Here is a 17,181-nt window from a genome sequence, read left to right as displayed (position 1 = left end):
AACTCATTTATTGAGGTACAGGAAGCGCGCATTGAAAACGCACCCGCTTGGCCGCCATGAGAGTTTCCGCGACATTTCGGTTCGCAGAACGCGATCGATCGCTCGGTGAAGTGATCATTAATTTTATCCGTTAAAAGTGCCCAGCCTGGGTGAATTTTTATCGGGAGTGCCGATCAAAGTGACGAGCGAATTCTCGAATATATCAGTTCTTGCGAGTTTTAGCAATCAACGCTGTTTCGATAATCGCAACCCGATATATGTCATGCTTTGAAAGCCGATGCAGTTCCGTGAGTATAAAATCTAATGCATCATCCCTATCTATAAATGATTATTATATTCTTTTGACAGAATCAAAGATCAGTCAACTTTTCATTAAATAGTAACCCAGATAGCACATTATATTCTGAGAATATTCTGAGAATATACTAAAAAGGTCACGTCTGATATTCGTACGATATTTCTATGTCCGCAGCAACATTGTTCGCAGTATATCCTCCGAATATCGAGATGAATTTCGAAAATTTTCCTTAATAGTGTGTAAGAAATATCTATTAAAAATAATGTTCTTCGTTAACAGAATATTATTTTTAATAGATATTTCTTACACACTCTTAAGGAAAATTTTCGAAATTCATCTCGATATTCCGAGGATATACTGCGAACAATGTTGCTGCGGAATATCATACGAATATAAGACGTGACCTTTTTAGTATATTCTCAGAATATAATGTACTATCTGGGAAATTGTAATTAATAATTGAAATAATTATAATAAAAAAATGTGTAGGCATCGTTTTGAATTTACTTAACGACATGTATATACGCGTCATCTTCTGCATTATTGAAATGAAAACGCAAATGATCGAAATGAAAGATCGTGCGGCGTGAATTCGAATTTCGTTGATATCGATGATGACGCCGCGAGTATCGAACGAATCTCGATTCGCGTCGGATTAGTTAGGCGCGCGGCCGCGAGAGCGCGTCGCAGTTTGTTACAAGATGGCGGGTGAGTGAGTGCCTGTGGATGGGACGAGATCGCTCTAAAAACACGAGGGATTTTCCGCTAACCCGTGGTGTTTGTGGGTTTCAGATATATCCTACATCCAGACAGAGGATCTAGAGGACCCGGATGAGGGTGAGTAACCCCATGCGTGTACACGCACGCGTATTTTACGTGACCGTCGTCGGTGCGGCTCGCACGCACGCACGCGACGACAGAGGAAAGCACCGTTTCTACGACTCGGCCGAGTGTCGTGGCGACCCTCCTGTTCGGCGAGCATTCCGCCCCTCCCGGATGTTTCGAGGTACGTGTGTTTGTATGTGTGCCGCGTGATGTGTGGCACGCGGAATTTGTCGCGACGCTGTGTGCTCAGAGCGCGCGGCTCCCCGCTGTGGGTTTCGAGGTTAGGATCGCGGCGCGGCGCGAGGCCGGGCGTGCCGCGCCGCGATAGACATCGCGACTATCGCGAGCATTCCCGGCCGTCGTAGGGCGAAGAGAGTTTCACGCGGGGTGACTGCTCCCGCACGCACGGTCCCAATAAGCCGCGCGCGGGGAGCGCATTTTGCGGGCATCACGGGGCGGTTCTGCTCTGCTCGTCGAGAGGGGGCGCCACGCCATGCCGCGCGCCGTGTTTATCTCGGCGAGAAGGAAAAAAGGAGGATAAGGAGCGACGGCTGCGACGACGAGAAAGAAAAAGAGAGAAAGAGAAGGCATGCGTTCGCGTCGTATAAGTATCTCTCTCGTCGCCGCCGTTGTGCTTCTCGGCGAGAATGATTGCGAAAAAATGTCAGTCGAAACTGGATCGCCTTTTTCAATAGGAGCAACCACCTGCATTATAAACATGGATTACTCACTGGCGCCAGGCCGATAATGATCTTGAGAGAATTTACACCGCGCCAATATTCGGAGTGTATTAGATGTCAATCGCAGTTGGAACGTTCCAGCTCCAACTCGACCGCATTATCGAGAAAATTGACACTGCACGACGATCGTGTTGCATGAAAAGTATTGCGTTAATTAATCTTGAGATCAATAATATAAAATAAAAATGTTTAATGCTACTATTGCGATAGATTTACTTTGCACGGACTCCTGTTGAACTCAAGGTAGACGTAGAAATCTTCCTCGCTTGTCTATAATGTAGAAATGTAAATTTATTGAAATTATAGCAATTTTAATCCCTGTTAAAGATATGGTGGAACAACCTCAATTTTGGTGGATGAGAAACAAGAGTCGAATATATGATTGATATATACAAGGCACATGTGGATACCATTATAACTGAAAACGCATAATGACCGTCCGCCGACGTCTAAAATACAGTGTATTCGAGGCGCAGAGGAGTTCAGACGAAGGTCAGAGTCACGAAGAGTGGCGGCATCTCGACAGATTAAAGAAAACGGCGCAGTTAGTGCGCGCGATTCCTTCCCCTATCGGGGTTACTGATCTCGGGTTTCTCTTCTATTTGCGAGTGCCATCTGTCGTAAATAGGGTCGTATCAGGGATTGCTGGTCCTTCCGATGATCCAGAAACTCGCTCGAGTTTCCTCACGTTTGTAACAAGAAGAGCTGCGAACGCTTACGCGGATCCCGAAGGCACTTTTCTAGTCAAACGCGAATAATTTGTCTCATGATTATGCGTCACATAATGAGCTCCAGTTCGTTCCGCTCCGAACACGCATACGCATTTATCTTCAATCTTCCTTCTCCGTTTCTCTCTCATCCTCGCGAGTATCTTCTCCGTCGACGCCGACCAAGCTGGTCCTAGCCGCCTTTATCTTGCATTCCAGAGACCGTTTTATCAGCTCTGCGCCGCTTATATTTCTAAACGTGTCTAGATAGAGAGAAATATTCGGATCAGTAACCTTCTCCGATGCCCAAGCCCACTTAGATCTAGATCGAAGCAATCGAAAAGACATTTTGCATGATGTTTATTGCATACAGTAAACGTTATAACCAATCATGAGTCGTTGGTGCATGATAACCGAATTTTTTCTATGATTGTATTAAAAAATGTGATTTTTATCATTTCATAAATGAGTATGATACAAACATCTATTTTAAACAGGATCTGTTATAAAATTAGCGCATAAAAGTTGATTGATAGGTTTTTTATTGTAGGTTTTTTATTGTATACCAAAAAAAGAGTTTATATTAAGAAAAAGGAGAATAGTTATTAAAAGGGTTTCTTAATTAATTGTGATTAACGCAAATTATTCTATAATCTTATTGACTATATTGTCGTCTAGACTACGTCGCAAAATTTTAATTCGATGTATCGACAGAATTGATAACTGAACAGTCGTATAGGTTTAGTGAATCCATAGATAAAACTTAATACGGATATTCACCTATATTTACACATCATATCTGATACCTAGATTTACACATCATATATAAACAAATTTTTATAAATAATAGTACAAATATAATGATAAATAATGATAATATTCGAGGGAAAGTTAAACAAGATACAACTTAATTTAGAGTAATAAGATGAATAATATATGAATAAATACAAGATTCATATTATGTGTCCAAAATGGAACATAGAAAAATAGCAAAAACTAAAGCTCATTTTTTTTATTTGTATTCTCTAATTTAAAAATATATTTATATTGACGGAAATTTATAGAGAAATTTTTTATTGAGAATACTACACAATGCTGTGCGATAATGACCGTGGCAACCATGGTAACTGTCGGTAATCGATCGCGATTATGCAAATTATTTGGTGTCTGGTCGTGACAGTTACTGTATTAGATGTTTTTGAGCATCGATGACTCCTCCTTTTCATCGTCTGACGAAACAGTTTCGATTATTTGTATTTAATTTTTACCGTTCGCCTTTATCTTATTTTATCTTGAGTGAACACAAACGATTAATGTTAAAGAAAGTAAATTTAAGTATTCCTAAAGAAATGGGTACTTATATTGATCAGTGATTTACAAAATATTACGTTTTGTCAGAAGGACTTAAGCTTTCTTTATAAGGTATTCTTTATATGGGAAATAATTATGAAATATATCTATATAAAATATAGAAGAGATTACGAATCGTATAAATTAGTTGTCATCTTTAATGATGATAATATAATTTTCTGTCATATCATCCGTTTCTACATAATTCTAATTTGTCAGGTATTTCTTGATATGATTCATGAAGTTTTTACAAGTTCTTCTTTCAGATATCTCGTCGGATGGGATATCTTTTTCTTTTCGCCGCGTAACGTCGACTTTATCCGACCGGACGTGAGGATGGATAAGGGGTGGTAGAGATGGGGAAGAGGAAAGTATACGAGGTACGGAACGAGTATAGGCGGATGTATAAAGAAACTTTAATTTCTTGGCATTGCGTGAAGTTCCTTGCCCTTTCAGCCTTTTCGGTTCGGTGGTCTGTTTTTGATAGGAAGACTACGCCGTCGTCTAGACGCGGCCAAGGGGGTTACCTCTCGGCTTTTATAATCGCAACACGAAACGCACCCCTTGACGTGCTCGAACGCAAAAATACCAGTTTTCTTCCCTCCTCCTCTCTCATTCGCTTCCTCTTCTTTTCCCGTGTGCGTCAGTCTTTTCTATTCTTTCGTCGGTCGTCGCCCTTCCTTATACCTACGTATGGGCGCGTTACATTAAAATGATTTATTCACCTTATTAAATTCGCATTCGAGACTAGCTAAGTACGCGGAGTAGACATCCCGCCGAATCGCTAAACCGGAACTCGCCACCCTTTCGAGACGACGAACTTCGCGATGCGTTTGCATACTTCTTTTTCCTCCCCTTCTTTCCTTTTTATTTATTCCTCTTGGCGTCTCGCGGTGGATCGTTGTCGTAGATGACACCTGTTTTAATCTCTTTACAAACCATTTTTCAAATTAAATGAAAAAAGAAGAGTCTGCGATTTGTTTGAAACCCGTTTATACACATCATTCGAGTTAACTAAGATTCAGTTGAATTGTTTTCTCTTTCTAAGAATAGAATAAACAGAGGAAAACCGCGATTGAATAAATTTCAATCAAATTCTCTTAAAAATAATTTAAAATTAAATCCTTAAAAAATTATGTTACATGAAAAAATTATTTAATGCGGAAATACTTGTGAATTTTTGTCTATTATGCAGATGATGTTCTATTATGTCTTTTTCAAATAAAACAAGCGCATGTCATTGTCGCTTTATCTTTGAACTGAGCAAACACGAATGATTTCGAACTAGATAAAAACTAGGATGTGTCAACATTTTTCTATCCGTTTCTCCATCGTCATCATGGTTTAGTTGAGCCAAAATGAGTCAAGCCGAGCTGAGAGGTGGCGCCGTCTCTCGTTGGAACAGACGATCGAATGGCGGCCGATTATTACATGACATTCCTCGAATACCATTCCAATCTCTCCCTCATCTCTCGCGGCCCGTCCGGAGTCTTCCACCCTTTCCTCTTTTCTCTTCTCTGAGTTACTCTCTCTTTTTCTCTCGAATTCACCCTTTCGACAGCCTCTCTCTCTCGTAGGTCATGCCCGAGTCTCTCTCCCAGTATGCAAGAGGCTCCGATGTCGAAGTCGACGATACAAACGATAAGCACTTTGTCCTTTCATGAATTGCGTTAATCTTTGAGGAGTAATGTCAGGTCATTTTAACGTTTCTTTACGTATAAAGGGAATAAGGTATAGTTAGTTTTTTCCTGTATAATCCTATTTTGTTAAATCCATAGGTTTAGTGATTAAATATTATTAAATTTTTACTTGAAAAAAATACAGTTAATATATGTTTATGTACTTTTTCTATAGCTGTTCTATAAAGTATTTGATATCTCTGAATTACATAATTGTAGTCAGAAGTCTAATAAAAACGTTAGTATCATTCGATTTTGTTAAAGAGCAGTAGGTATTTTTATATAAATTTCTTAAAAAATTTTTTTATTTCAAAATATGCTACGATTTATTCAAAGAAGTCTCATCTAGAAATCTCTTAGATATTATTATAGATTCAATGATTGTATCTTGCGCAAAAATTTATGCGAAAATTTAAGATTAATATTTCACATTTCGATTATTCGTTCACATTTCCTTTTACGAAATAAGTTCAAAATTGACCGCGCCCTTATGGGAGAATCAAGCGATAAAAAGCTTGTGATATAGAAGATATTTTTGAAGAGATAAATCTGAGTAAAATTTATACGCACCTCATGAATTTATTTTTAGAAAATAGGGTAATATTTTTACTTTCGCGTATGTGCTACATTTCTATTATTGAATTAAAATTTCTGAATATACAATTTTTTTTATATTTATACTCCTAATATACAGAATATATATAAAATATATTCCCCCCTCTCTCTCTCTCTCTCTCTCTCTCTCTCTCTCTCTCTCTCCTATCTTTCAGAAACGATTAAAAATTATAAAAAACGTGAAATACGTGTTTGATCATTTTGAGGGGCTCCACAATCTCCTTAAAAGAGTAGCCCTACGAAATAATTGAATACATATTTCGCAGTTTTTTATCATTTTGAGCCGTTTCCGAAATATAGAGGGTGAGGACAAACTTTATAGACACCGTGTATATTAGACGAGGATAAGTTTTGTGCTAAGCGGTCATAACTTACTTTACTACATAAAATACGGAGATAACGTAGAAATAATAATCGACTGAAAACCGTCAGTCTTATCACCGGTTCGTCTCGCCTGGTTTTTCACGAGACACCAACGGCGGCATCCCGAATTTGTTCTCGCTGGAGTCGACAACGAGCACTGTGAGAAATATCGATTCGCGGCTGTCTTCCATTCTGACTGTAATAGCGCGACACGTACCCTCAAAGAAGGACACTGCCCTGTTGCGAAGACAGGGACGGAGAGAAAGGATAGAAGCCGTCAGTAGTGAAGATAGTACGATTTCTCGTAAAGCCACAAGAGCGAACCCATTCATAAAGACGAAGCCGTGACTAACGAGCAAGGAGAAACAGGCGTGAGCTTTGGTGCCCATCCATCCCTTTCTGCCCTCTAGCCCTCCTTCCGTCCGCATTTCCGCTCTTCTTTTTCTGTATCCTCTTTGCCGTCTCAATCTGGTTATTTTACCATTATTTTACCAGTCAATCGTATGATACTTCCCTCTATTCGCTAATCGTGTCGTTTATTCTTGGATGTGTTTCCCTTTAATCTAACATATGAAAGATCGTGAATTGTAGTTAAATCATTAGGATTTATATTAAAAAATCAATTAATAATTTTAAATAAATATTTTATTAAAATTTTAATTGCAACTGAAAATATGAAAGTTTCTGTAAATAAAGTAACAGTTACAGATATATGCGAAAGTAATTTCTGTATTTATTCGTGGAGTGGAAATGTTTGGCATAAAGTATGATTGTTCGTATTTATAGCGTCGAAAATGGACCATGTCGAAATCGTACTAGTTTCAACTCCAGAGTCGAAATAGAAGGTGCAGAAGTTCTAAACAGTTATAAACAAAGATCCATTCAAATTCTAAGTTTCTTTTCAAGAGAAAAGATTCGAATTTCCTGAAGAATCTTTGAGAAAAGGGAGGATAGCTCTAAGATCGGAGCGTATTTAGCAATGCATTTTGCTTCTTCTCGAGCGAGGCATCCTGTTCTGTTCCCTTCGAGCGCTTCTTCGTAAGAGAGAATACGAGCAAGAAATGATACAATCCGCGATCGGACGTACGAGAACGATGACAAGTAGCGGGCAACGAACGGCCCTTTCTGGTAGAACGCTTCCGCGTTCTGTCGCGCCAACCGATCTCCGGGAAGAATGCGACGTCGTCGATGACAAGGCGTCTCTCCTTCTGTTTGTTTCCAGAAGCGCCCGTTTAGGAATCGTGCCGATGTCATTGTCTCGAGTCGTCGCGATACCGTGGAAATCGTACGATGCGCCTTCCTGTAAGGAACAGCTTCGAAAGTCTGTGCAAGATATAGTCGTAGCTTGCACATTATGCCTTCCAATATATTTAAATGTTTTAGCAAATATTGATTGTGAAAGCTCGTACATCGTTTATTTATTTAAAGAACTCGATGCTAGACATCGTAAATTAAACACATTAAATTTGACATCAAATTGATATCGACTGGTTTTGCAAAAAAAATTAAAAATAAATATAATAGATACAAGGTAAAGCATAATAAACATAAAGTAAATGTATTCGAAACTTGCTTAGCTCGAAAGTAAATTAAAAACAAATAGACTATACACGCCACGAATTTCAACGTTCTCTGTTCAAGCGCCGTTTTTGCTTCGGCAACAACACGTAAAGAGTTTTTATCAGCATGTTGTCAACTTTCTAAGTGACATTTCCATCGGTCATTATAAATTCATAGAATTCGAGATTTCGCGTAGACCTTTACGGAGTATATCGAAACCGCATAATACGTAATACGAGATATTTCACCTGATTGGGAACAGGATAGGTAAGCTTCGAAGGGGAAAGTTTTGATTGGGTTACGAGGACCGCTGACAGAAGGATCGATGGATATCCCGGAAACGGAAAGCTCGATGTAAACGCACCCTTCGCGCTCTCTCCGATCCTACCATTCCGTTATCCTTCTCTCTCTTTTTTTTCTATCTCTTTTTCTCTCTCTCTTCGTATGGCCTTGGCGCAACGTTCGATGGAAAACCACGGTGGTCCTTTACTCCCTTTTTCGGCCGGAGGAAGGGAAGAGAGAAAAAAAAACAATCTCGCTAATTTTCCATCGCGCACAAGGGCACTGGGACAACCACCCTGTGAAACCGATGTGCTTCCCCACTTTCGAGTATTCAGTCGCTTGTTCGCGCTTCAAAGCGGACGCCGCATCAAAGGTGCCTCGACATTTATCGGACTAAAACCGTCGAGCCGCGTAAACCCCATGGAGTATGGAGTACCAATAGCATTCCCTCGTGGATAATTTACGATCTGCGACATTCCTTCTCTGGCTGACACAAATTCAATCCAACCAATCCACTAAACTGATATTTGCTTTACAAAATTATAAAAATACGCGTATTATAAAAATAGACGATACATCGATTGTACGATATATTTGTGATCACGAATACTTTTTTATTGATTAATCTTCTTTGAGATGCTAAAAGTTATTATTTTGATAAGAATACATCTTTCTGTGTATATGAAATATATAAAAGTCTGTGTACCTATTTAAAAAATTTTAACACAGATTTGTTCTCGTCCTTTAATTATAAGTTTTGTGAAACAATTCTTGCAAACTTCTTTTTTATAAACTTTTGTCACGGTTTGATAATTGTACAAATCTATTTTTCCAAAGAAAAGCATTACGAAGACGGATTCGAAGTAATAAGTTTATTCTAGAAATAGTCGATAGTCCTATTAATCAAATCTCAAAAAAATGGAAATAGGGAACAAACGGTTCTTCTGATTTGAATAAAATGTGTCATACAGACGAGCGTGTGTATGACCGATGTGTTATCAGGTGCTCCCAGGGGGAAATGAGATAACGACGGATATGTCGTAACATATCTTTACTTCCCTTACGTATCTTCTTTTTTTTTTTCTTTCTCATACATGCCAGTATACCGACACATACGAGTGATATGAAGTGTCCTATTATGTTTTCAACCTTAATATATGTTTTAAAGTAGATGTAATTTATAAGATAAGCATGTAGAGAGACTGAGAATTTTATGTGGTGTTATATGATATATTTTAGTGGTGTCATTGCGAATTATATAATTTATCACATTTTAACACAATTTTGTATATTTTTAAAATAATTTTTATAAAAAATTGATACTGCTACGTTTATAAAAGAGTTACATATCCAGTGTACTAAAAAATTCAATTTTGTCTAATTTTTTTCTTATACGAAAATAGCGATTTTTTCACCTGTTTTTTTTTTCTTTCAAGCTAGTCGATTAAGCGCGTAGTTAAATGCGATAATCGATTTTCCTGAATAGTCGACTGACATTTCTTCCATCTTTTTCGGAATGCGCACGTGGATTCCGTCTATAGACCACAAACGTTCCACGTGTATGAATGCTAGTGTAAATAAAATTCCAGACTGCAGTCTTCTCTCCCGCGTCGCGGAACAACGACGGTACTCTCCAGGTGCACAAACTTCCGTTATCGTATTCCTCTCCACTGTCATATATTTCTCGAGTAATGTGTAGTGTCAGGGAAACCGGTGCTTATCGACGAACATTTCGATGTTTTCTTTCAACCCTCATACCTTCGTCTGACGTTTAACTCATTTATGACTTTCAAGCGCTAGAACTACATACACGGTGCACAAGACGATAATTTATTTACACGTTAATAACATACAATTATTATTTTCTTTGACATAACGAATGTAAATTATCGAAAAGAATGAAGAATCTTGAGAAGATTGAATGAGAATTAAATTATAATGAGAATTTTATATATAAGTTTCTCGAGAATTGGTTTAACCCCTTTTGACCTGATTTTAATGAAACCATATTAAAATTTTTTTTTAATTTAAAGGTACTTTAATAAGTAATTCATACTAAAATTGATTTTTTATTGATTTTTTTCAACGTAATATACATTATTATATTACATCTGGTCTCAGATGTGTGAAATGTAGACAGAATTAAATTCAACGGATAATGTCTTCAAATTTCATTACAATGTACAATTACAAGATTTCAAGGGAGATTTATTTAGTATTTAAATACGCGTTTAACAGTTAATACGTTACAATTATACATCGATATGTACCTATGTATGTGCAATTAATAGAGAAAATTTTAATGAATTCCATAAATATTCTTTCAAGTATTTAATAATATTCTTTAAGGGATTTATAAATATCGTAATGCAAACGATATTTGTTAATATCATTAAGTAAATAAATATTTTATTAACAATAAAAACGAAATATTTTCAATACGAATTCATTTTCTGAAATTAACATAAACTTGTAAAGATTTATTGGTTACTAAAAATTAATATTTTTCAAGAATCATAATCATAACATGAAAGACGCAATTTAATGTTCAATCGCAATTAAAATTTATACATTAAGTAATGATAATATTTGATAACCTGTATTTTATATAATCATTTGTTTTTACTTGATATATGTACGATTGACGTTCGACGACTCGAGATGAGAACGAGGTCGAAGCTCAAAGCGGCACGAGGAACGGCCGCCCCGGAATCCGTTGGTTCCCGCGCAATTGTTGCGACAATTTAGCGCCGTTGTCTCCATCTCCTCCTTCGTTATCTCGCCAACAAGTTAATCTTTATAAATAGCCCGAGCCATGGTTATATTTAATCCTGACCCTCGCGGTCGCAGCTTCCATCCTTCCATGTTAATACTTCTCGACTCTGCATCGTCAACGTCAATTCAGCGCAAGACTTGATACTTGAAGCATATATAAGATTGAGATGAACGCAATATTTGTTCGTTCCGAAAAAAAATGCTTTTTACTGTTCCAAAAAAAAAATGCTTTGAAAAATTTAGGATACTTAAAACTTTTTACTTCCAATCTATCTCCAGGGTTGAGAACGTACATTACGTCATGTATTTTACTCGCATTGTCTTGATGCTCTGTTAACAAAACAATCGAATACCTTACCTTTCAACGTAATTTCACTCTTCAATATAATTTATCCTATAATTAGGTACCAAATCAAAATTTTATCGAAATAAAGTTCACTTGTAACTAAGTAAAAAATAAAATTGTTATTTTATTTGCATCATCGAAGATTGATGCGCGAGAAACTGCTGTTGTAAATATCTATAATTTATAGACTATATATATATATATACTAACAATTCGATAATTCTGTTAAGGAAAAATCGATTCCAAATTCCAATATTAGTAGATGCAATTTATCACAATTTTATTTATAAGTAGATAAAAACGTTTCTTTGATGCTTGCATGAAATGAGTATTTACGCTGATAGTCTGGATCGGTCTGTATTAGGGACTATGTCAATTGAAAGACCTAACGGGATTACGACATTGATACGATATCTCGGAAGCATTAATCTTTCTCGCTGTGAAGCGAGTACGCTCGTTTGAAATATCTGTCGACCGTACGTTGTCAAACTGTCTCTATCACGTTGCTTCTTGTCTCACGCTTCGAGAGTCACCGCTCTGATATTTCTAGTGGTTCTTCGGTCAACCTAATTTCAGACACGACTGGTAATCGATCGTTTCTTAGGCTCTACCCCCATTTTCTCGCGAATATATACATCCATTTTACGCGGCCGAATAACGGCGCCCACCGCAGCCTCGCCGATCGATCGTTCAGTTCTAATTTTTCGCCTTTCATACGAGTGAGTGAGAGAGAGAGAGAGAGACAGGACCGCGGCATCGATTTTGCGTCGCTTCCTGGCTCATCAATGAGAGCACATTGTTTCTGGCGAGTAGCGCGAACGATTCTTCAGGCAAAACCCGAGCAAAATGGTTCGTGCGAGTTAATCTTAGGGCTCGACCGGCAATAAAACTGGACTGCCCTTACATTCCTGGGTAATGCGTCGTCCGCTATTTTAAGCCCGGGGTTTAATAAACTTACGTCGCTTAATTAGAGCAACATTTCTCCTAACTCGTCTTCGCCTGCGTTTTCATCCGCCTTTTAACCGACCTACCAGACGTTCGTCCGCTAACGTGTATTTCTTCGCATATCGTATACGTATCATCGCACGTATCGTTAATTTCGCGATTACTCTTGTAATGAAAATATCAATGTCTTTTCATTTACTTTTTTTTGTAGTTTTAAATAATTATTATAAATAATCGTATTCAATGGCTAATATTTTGAATTTTTAATTTATGTAATTGAATAATAAATTAAGTAAAATGTAATGATATTATAATTGTAATTGATATAATTAATTCAAAATGTTAATTATTGGTTATTTATAGCGTCTCGTATATTATTGTAGAATAATTGTTTCGCAAAATTTGAGTCGGATCTTGATCAGTTGATAGAGTTATAATTCACCGACGATAAACACTATATGGCGATTTAAAAATAGAGGCTGGAATGTATACGCTTGGCACATCATCGCCTAATTTTAGGTTGCCAGATGGAAAAGAATTAACACAATTCTTCGCGGTAAAAATATTTTTGTTCCGCTAACATAATGTCTTTGCGAAAGCGCGTTTATGCGTCGTGGGTAATGTATAGGAAGTTGCATGAGTTGCGATTTTCTGCTTTTTCCGCTTGTTTCTCGTGTACTAATACGCACATCGAAGTCGCACGACCCGTATCCTCTGCTTCTACCTTTCAGTTTCCGTTTCTCTTCCGCTCGGCTTGCTATAACACGAGGTTATACGTATTCGTTCAAATGTCGTATTGCTCGATTCGTCCAAATATCGTATATTTTTACGGAATGACTCAACGAGGGATTGCGAAACATGAAATTGTAGTCTTGGCTTTATACGAGATGATTATTTTAATCTTAACAGGTAAATATTTTGGAAATATATTTTACCAAAAAACAATCCAAATAAAAACTGTATAATATAGAGGGGGATGTCCATTGTACTCTTCTGTATCATACAACTTTTATTTAGAAAAATTGTTTAGTAAAATTGCATATTTTTGAAATATTTGTTAAGATTGAGTTATTTTTTATCTAACAATTTATAACATACACAGTTAAATGGTGCGGCTTCTTCAGTATTTATGATCGGAGGAATATCAAATCGATGATTCTATCCTTGTATTATTTTTGTGTAATTTGTATATTTGATCTTTCGATGAATACTTAAACCAAGGTCTAAATTAGAAAATCTATTCGGTTTTGATATATGCAATGTTTTGACAGGTACCAGCATTGAATTAGTATTCTTCGTAAGATCAAAGTGCTGCTAATAGTGTTTCATTACGCTGTTTCTGTACGCATTCTCGCGCCGCGCGAGACTAGTTACACAGCGGCTAGTTTTAGAACGCTATTTACATCCGTCACGCATACGTCTTTTTAGCCCGTCTTTCGAATTTCTTCTCCCCAAGTAGGCCCTTTCCTGTCTTATTATATTAATAAAACGCCGGCACCCCTATGGTACTCATTTTATGGCGCGCCGTACGCACAGAGTACTTTCTCTTTTGTCTTCGTCCGTTTCTGCACTTCCCTCCCGCATGTTGTAGTCGTCACGTCTCTTTCTGTCCGTGACTATCACGCGAGCTTACGTGCGTACCGTGCCGTGAGCTGCGCAACGTGTATACGCTCAGGCCATACTATGATACTATCAATGAATGACTGACTGTCTGGCGCGTGTGACGTGGCCACGCACATTGACCATAATGACTTATCTCTCATTCCTTCTCTTTCTTCCCTTCTTTCTCTCTCTCTTTTTGTTATACTTTTCTGGATGTTTGTCGTCGTTACGCAAGCACGCGACAAGCGTGTTTTTCTTACTCCTCGCACATGCGAGTTCTTAATACCATAAGAAGATTACTAATTTGAAAAATTGTTTTCCACGTTTACTTCCTCCTCTCTTCTCTCGCACGTTTCGCCGTACCGGGTTTTCCCTTGTCAAAAATATATTGACGTTTAACATTTTTATAGAAAATATTGGAACATTTCTGAAATCGGTTTAAATAGGGCTCTGTAAAGTTACACGATATTTTATCAATATAAAAAAAATGACAGTTTCAATAACACTTTTTATAGTTTTATAGTCTTATTTTATATAAAAATAAGAAAGATTTCTACATTTTTTATATATACTGGAAAAACAAAATTGAAAATATGGCATGCTAATTTCGCGCGTCTAGCATAACATTTCCCCTCTAAAGTACAAGAAAAAGATAAATATTCCCACTTTTGGCTACAGTGCCCGTTAATACTACTCGAGTTTTATCAGTGTATGTAATTCGAAAACAAAATTCCAACGACTATCAATTTTTATGCACCTTAAATATAGAAGACAGTATGACACTTGAATAAGAAGTGTTGTGCTGATAACTAATCGCAATTCCAACCAGCAATATTTCTCGTTAGTTTTAGCAGAATTCTATGCTTTGCTATCACAGTAGAAAAAATACGAAACCTTTTTTTATTTCTACTAGTAGAACTGTTATTATTTTTTTTACATTAATACACAATATCGTGCTAACTTTACAGATCCTATAAATAGAGAATATACAATTACTTTCAGGATTTTATTAAATTATGATTTAAATGAAATGATATATTTTGACATTTTTTACATTTATACTTTTATTGCGATTTATTAATCATAAAAAAATAATTACAATTTTCAGGTGATGATACATATATTCATTAAAAACTTAAGAGTCTCTGATCTCTATTCTCTAATAATTAAAAGGTTAAACCATTTTTTATCATAATTGGTACCATCTCTCCGCGTTGTTATTAGGACAGAAATCAAGACATAATCTCTAAAGTTAATAATCATTACCATACGTGACAATACATTCACGGTTAGTAATCATTACGAATTAAAACGAAACAGCCGCTCGTTAAGCGGGTTGCCGTTTGATGGAACAACGCGAGGTATAAGCACAACCTAAATAAAGAAAAAGGGAAGAAACATGTAAAAACAAAAAAAAAAGAAACGGAAAGAGGAACCGAACGAGGAAAACGTATGTAATCGCGTACTCTCCTCATATTTTTTGTCCTCCACCCCCGCCTTCCGCCGTCTCTCTCTTATCCGGCTTGGTCTCCTTTCATCTCGACCGTCTACAGCGCGTTCTCCGCTCCGTTCGTTCGCTTGTACGCCCGCGCCGTTTCGGTCTCTCTTTCGTGTTTGCACGCTCTGCTATCCGGCGAACATTAACGGCGCAGAGCGTACGATACAGCGACGTACGATGCAATCAATGAATGACGGTATAGTGCGCGAAACGTGCAGTGGCCGTGATGACTTCTTATCTACGCTCCTCTTTCTCTCCTTCTCTCTTCATACTGCGTGACCATACTCACACCGGCCTTTCCGTAGTACGCTTTTCTTTTACTCTGTACACGTGCATGCACGCACGCACGCACGCACGCACGCACGCACGCATTCGCATTTTCGCGCTCCCTTGACTCTTACCTCTTCCTCCGCCTCCTCTTTCCTTCCTTCGTCTCCTTCTGTATACTCTCCCCTACTTCCTTCGTCCGGTTCGCCTTACTCGCGATGCGTATTCCACTGAATACAAGAAGGAAGTCCCCATAGTAGGAATAGCTCAACAAAGTTACGTTTTTTTTTACGAGATCGAATTTCGAAATTTCTGTGATTTTTTTGTATAAACGTGTACAATCAGCATCTTAATATTACCAATTTTTTTTTACTAAAAAAAGATGGAGTTTATTTGATTAGTTATTGCAGCACGATTAATGGCTGCTCTCCGTTATTCATTTATTTGCGAATATTGAAAAACTATAGTTCACGTTATATGTGCTATACATTTTTCAGTGCTCGTAATGAATAACGGGAAACAGCTAAAGTAGATAGGTTGCTTAAAAAGATTGAGATAAAAATGTTTACTAATTGGAAGTTTAGATAACTTCATGCGCGTATAGCCTACTATAATTTTTTAAAGAAACATTACGAGTGTACGAGAGAATGAATAACATAGCTGAAAATCAAAAAGAATTTATTCATATTCCACAACTGAGAAAACAATATTCTAAATTTTAATAAATATTCATTTGAATAGTGTCAACTAAACATTTACTTATAGTAAATAAATATTTACTCAATAAAAGAAAATGATAGAGTTAAATTAATCGTTCTTGTATATCAAATAAATATATCCTTATATTTAGTAAATATTCAGACATTAACAACTTTTAGACAAATGATTTACTAAAATTTAGTATATTTTTGTCAGTGCATATATATGTATACACACACTAATATTAATTTTCTATACCATTGTATTTATGAATATTGTTTTATTTTATTCTAAAAAAATCTGTCTCCACAGAACCCTTTCTGAGAATGTAACTGTCTTCATTCGTATTTCGCGTAAGAAACACATAAGTTTTAAGCAAATTTAAAAATCGACTATATCAGAGAAAACGAATTTGAGAAATCGAATTTTTTCACGTGGTTTTCACGTACCTATAACTTTTCAAATGCTGGCATACTATGTGAAGTTTATGACAGATTCCTCCGATTGCCTCTATTATACCTACCTCGAAACTCTCATCGGAACATCGTTCTCGAGTTCGAGATACATGGGGAACACATTGGGAGTTCTACGTCGTCCTCTTCGCCGTCGTCGTCGTCGCCGTCGTCGTCG

The 17,181-nt window shown here is 37.1% G+C and overlaps 1 protein-coding gene across 1 annotated transcript in view; it reads left to right on the top strand.

The window, feature by feature from the left end:
* The first annotated feature begins 988 nt into the window (after positions 1 to 988).
* The window catches only part of LOC108766706 (serine/threonine-protein phosphatase 4 regulatory subunit 1), a 142,536-nt gene continuing 126,343 nt past the window's right edge, over positions 989 to 17,181 (top strand). Inside the window, exons 1-2 of the mRNA XM_018516161.1 lie at positions 989 to 1,006; positions 1,091 to 1,135. Coding sequence (XP_018371663.1) covers positions 1,000 to 1,006; positions 1,091 to 1,135 — 52 coding nt within the window. The 5' untranslated portion in view covers positions 989 to 999. The remainder of the gene's footprint in view (positions 1,007 to 1,090; positions 1,136 to 17,181) is intronic.

This window comes from Trachymyrmex cornetzi, unplaced genomic scaffold (assembly GCF_001594075.2).
Source record: "Trachymyrmex cornetzi isolate Tcor2-1 unplaced genomic scaffold, Tcor1.1 scaffold61, whole genome shotgun sequence".
NCBI lineage: Eukaryota > Metazoa > Arthropoda > Insecta > Hymenoptera > Formicidae > Trachymyrmex > Trachymyrmex cornetzi.
This window is presented reverse-complemented; position numbering and strand designations above follow the sequence as displayed.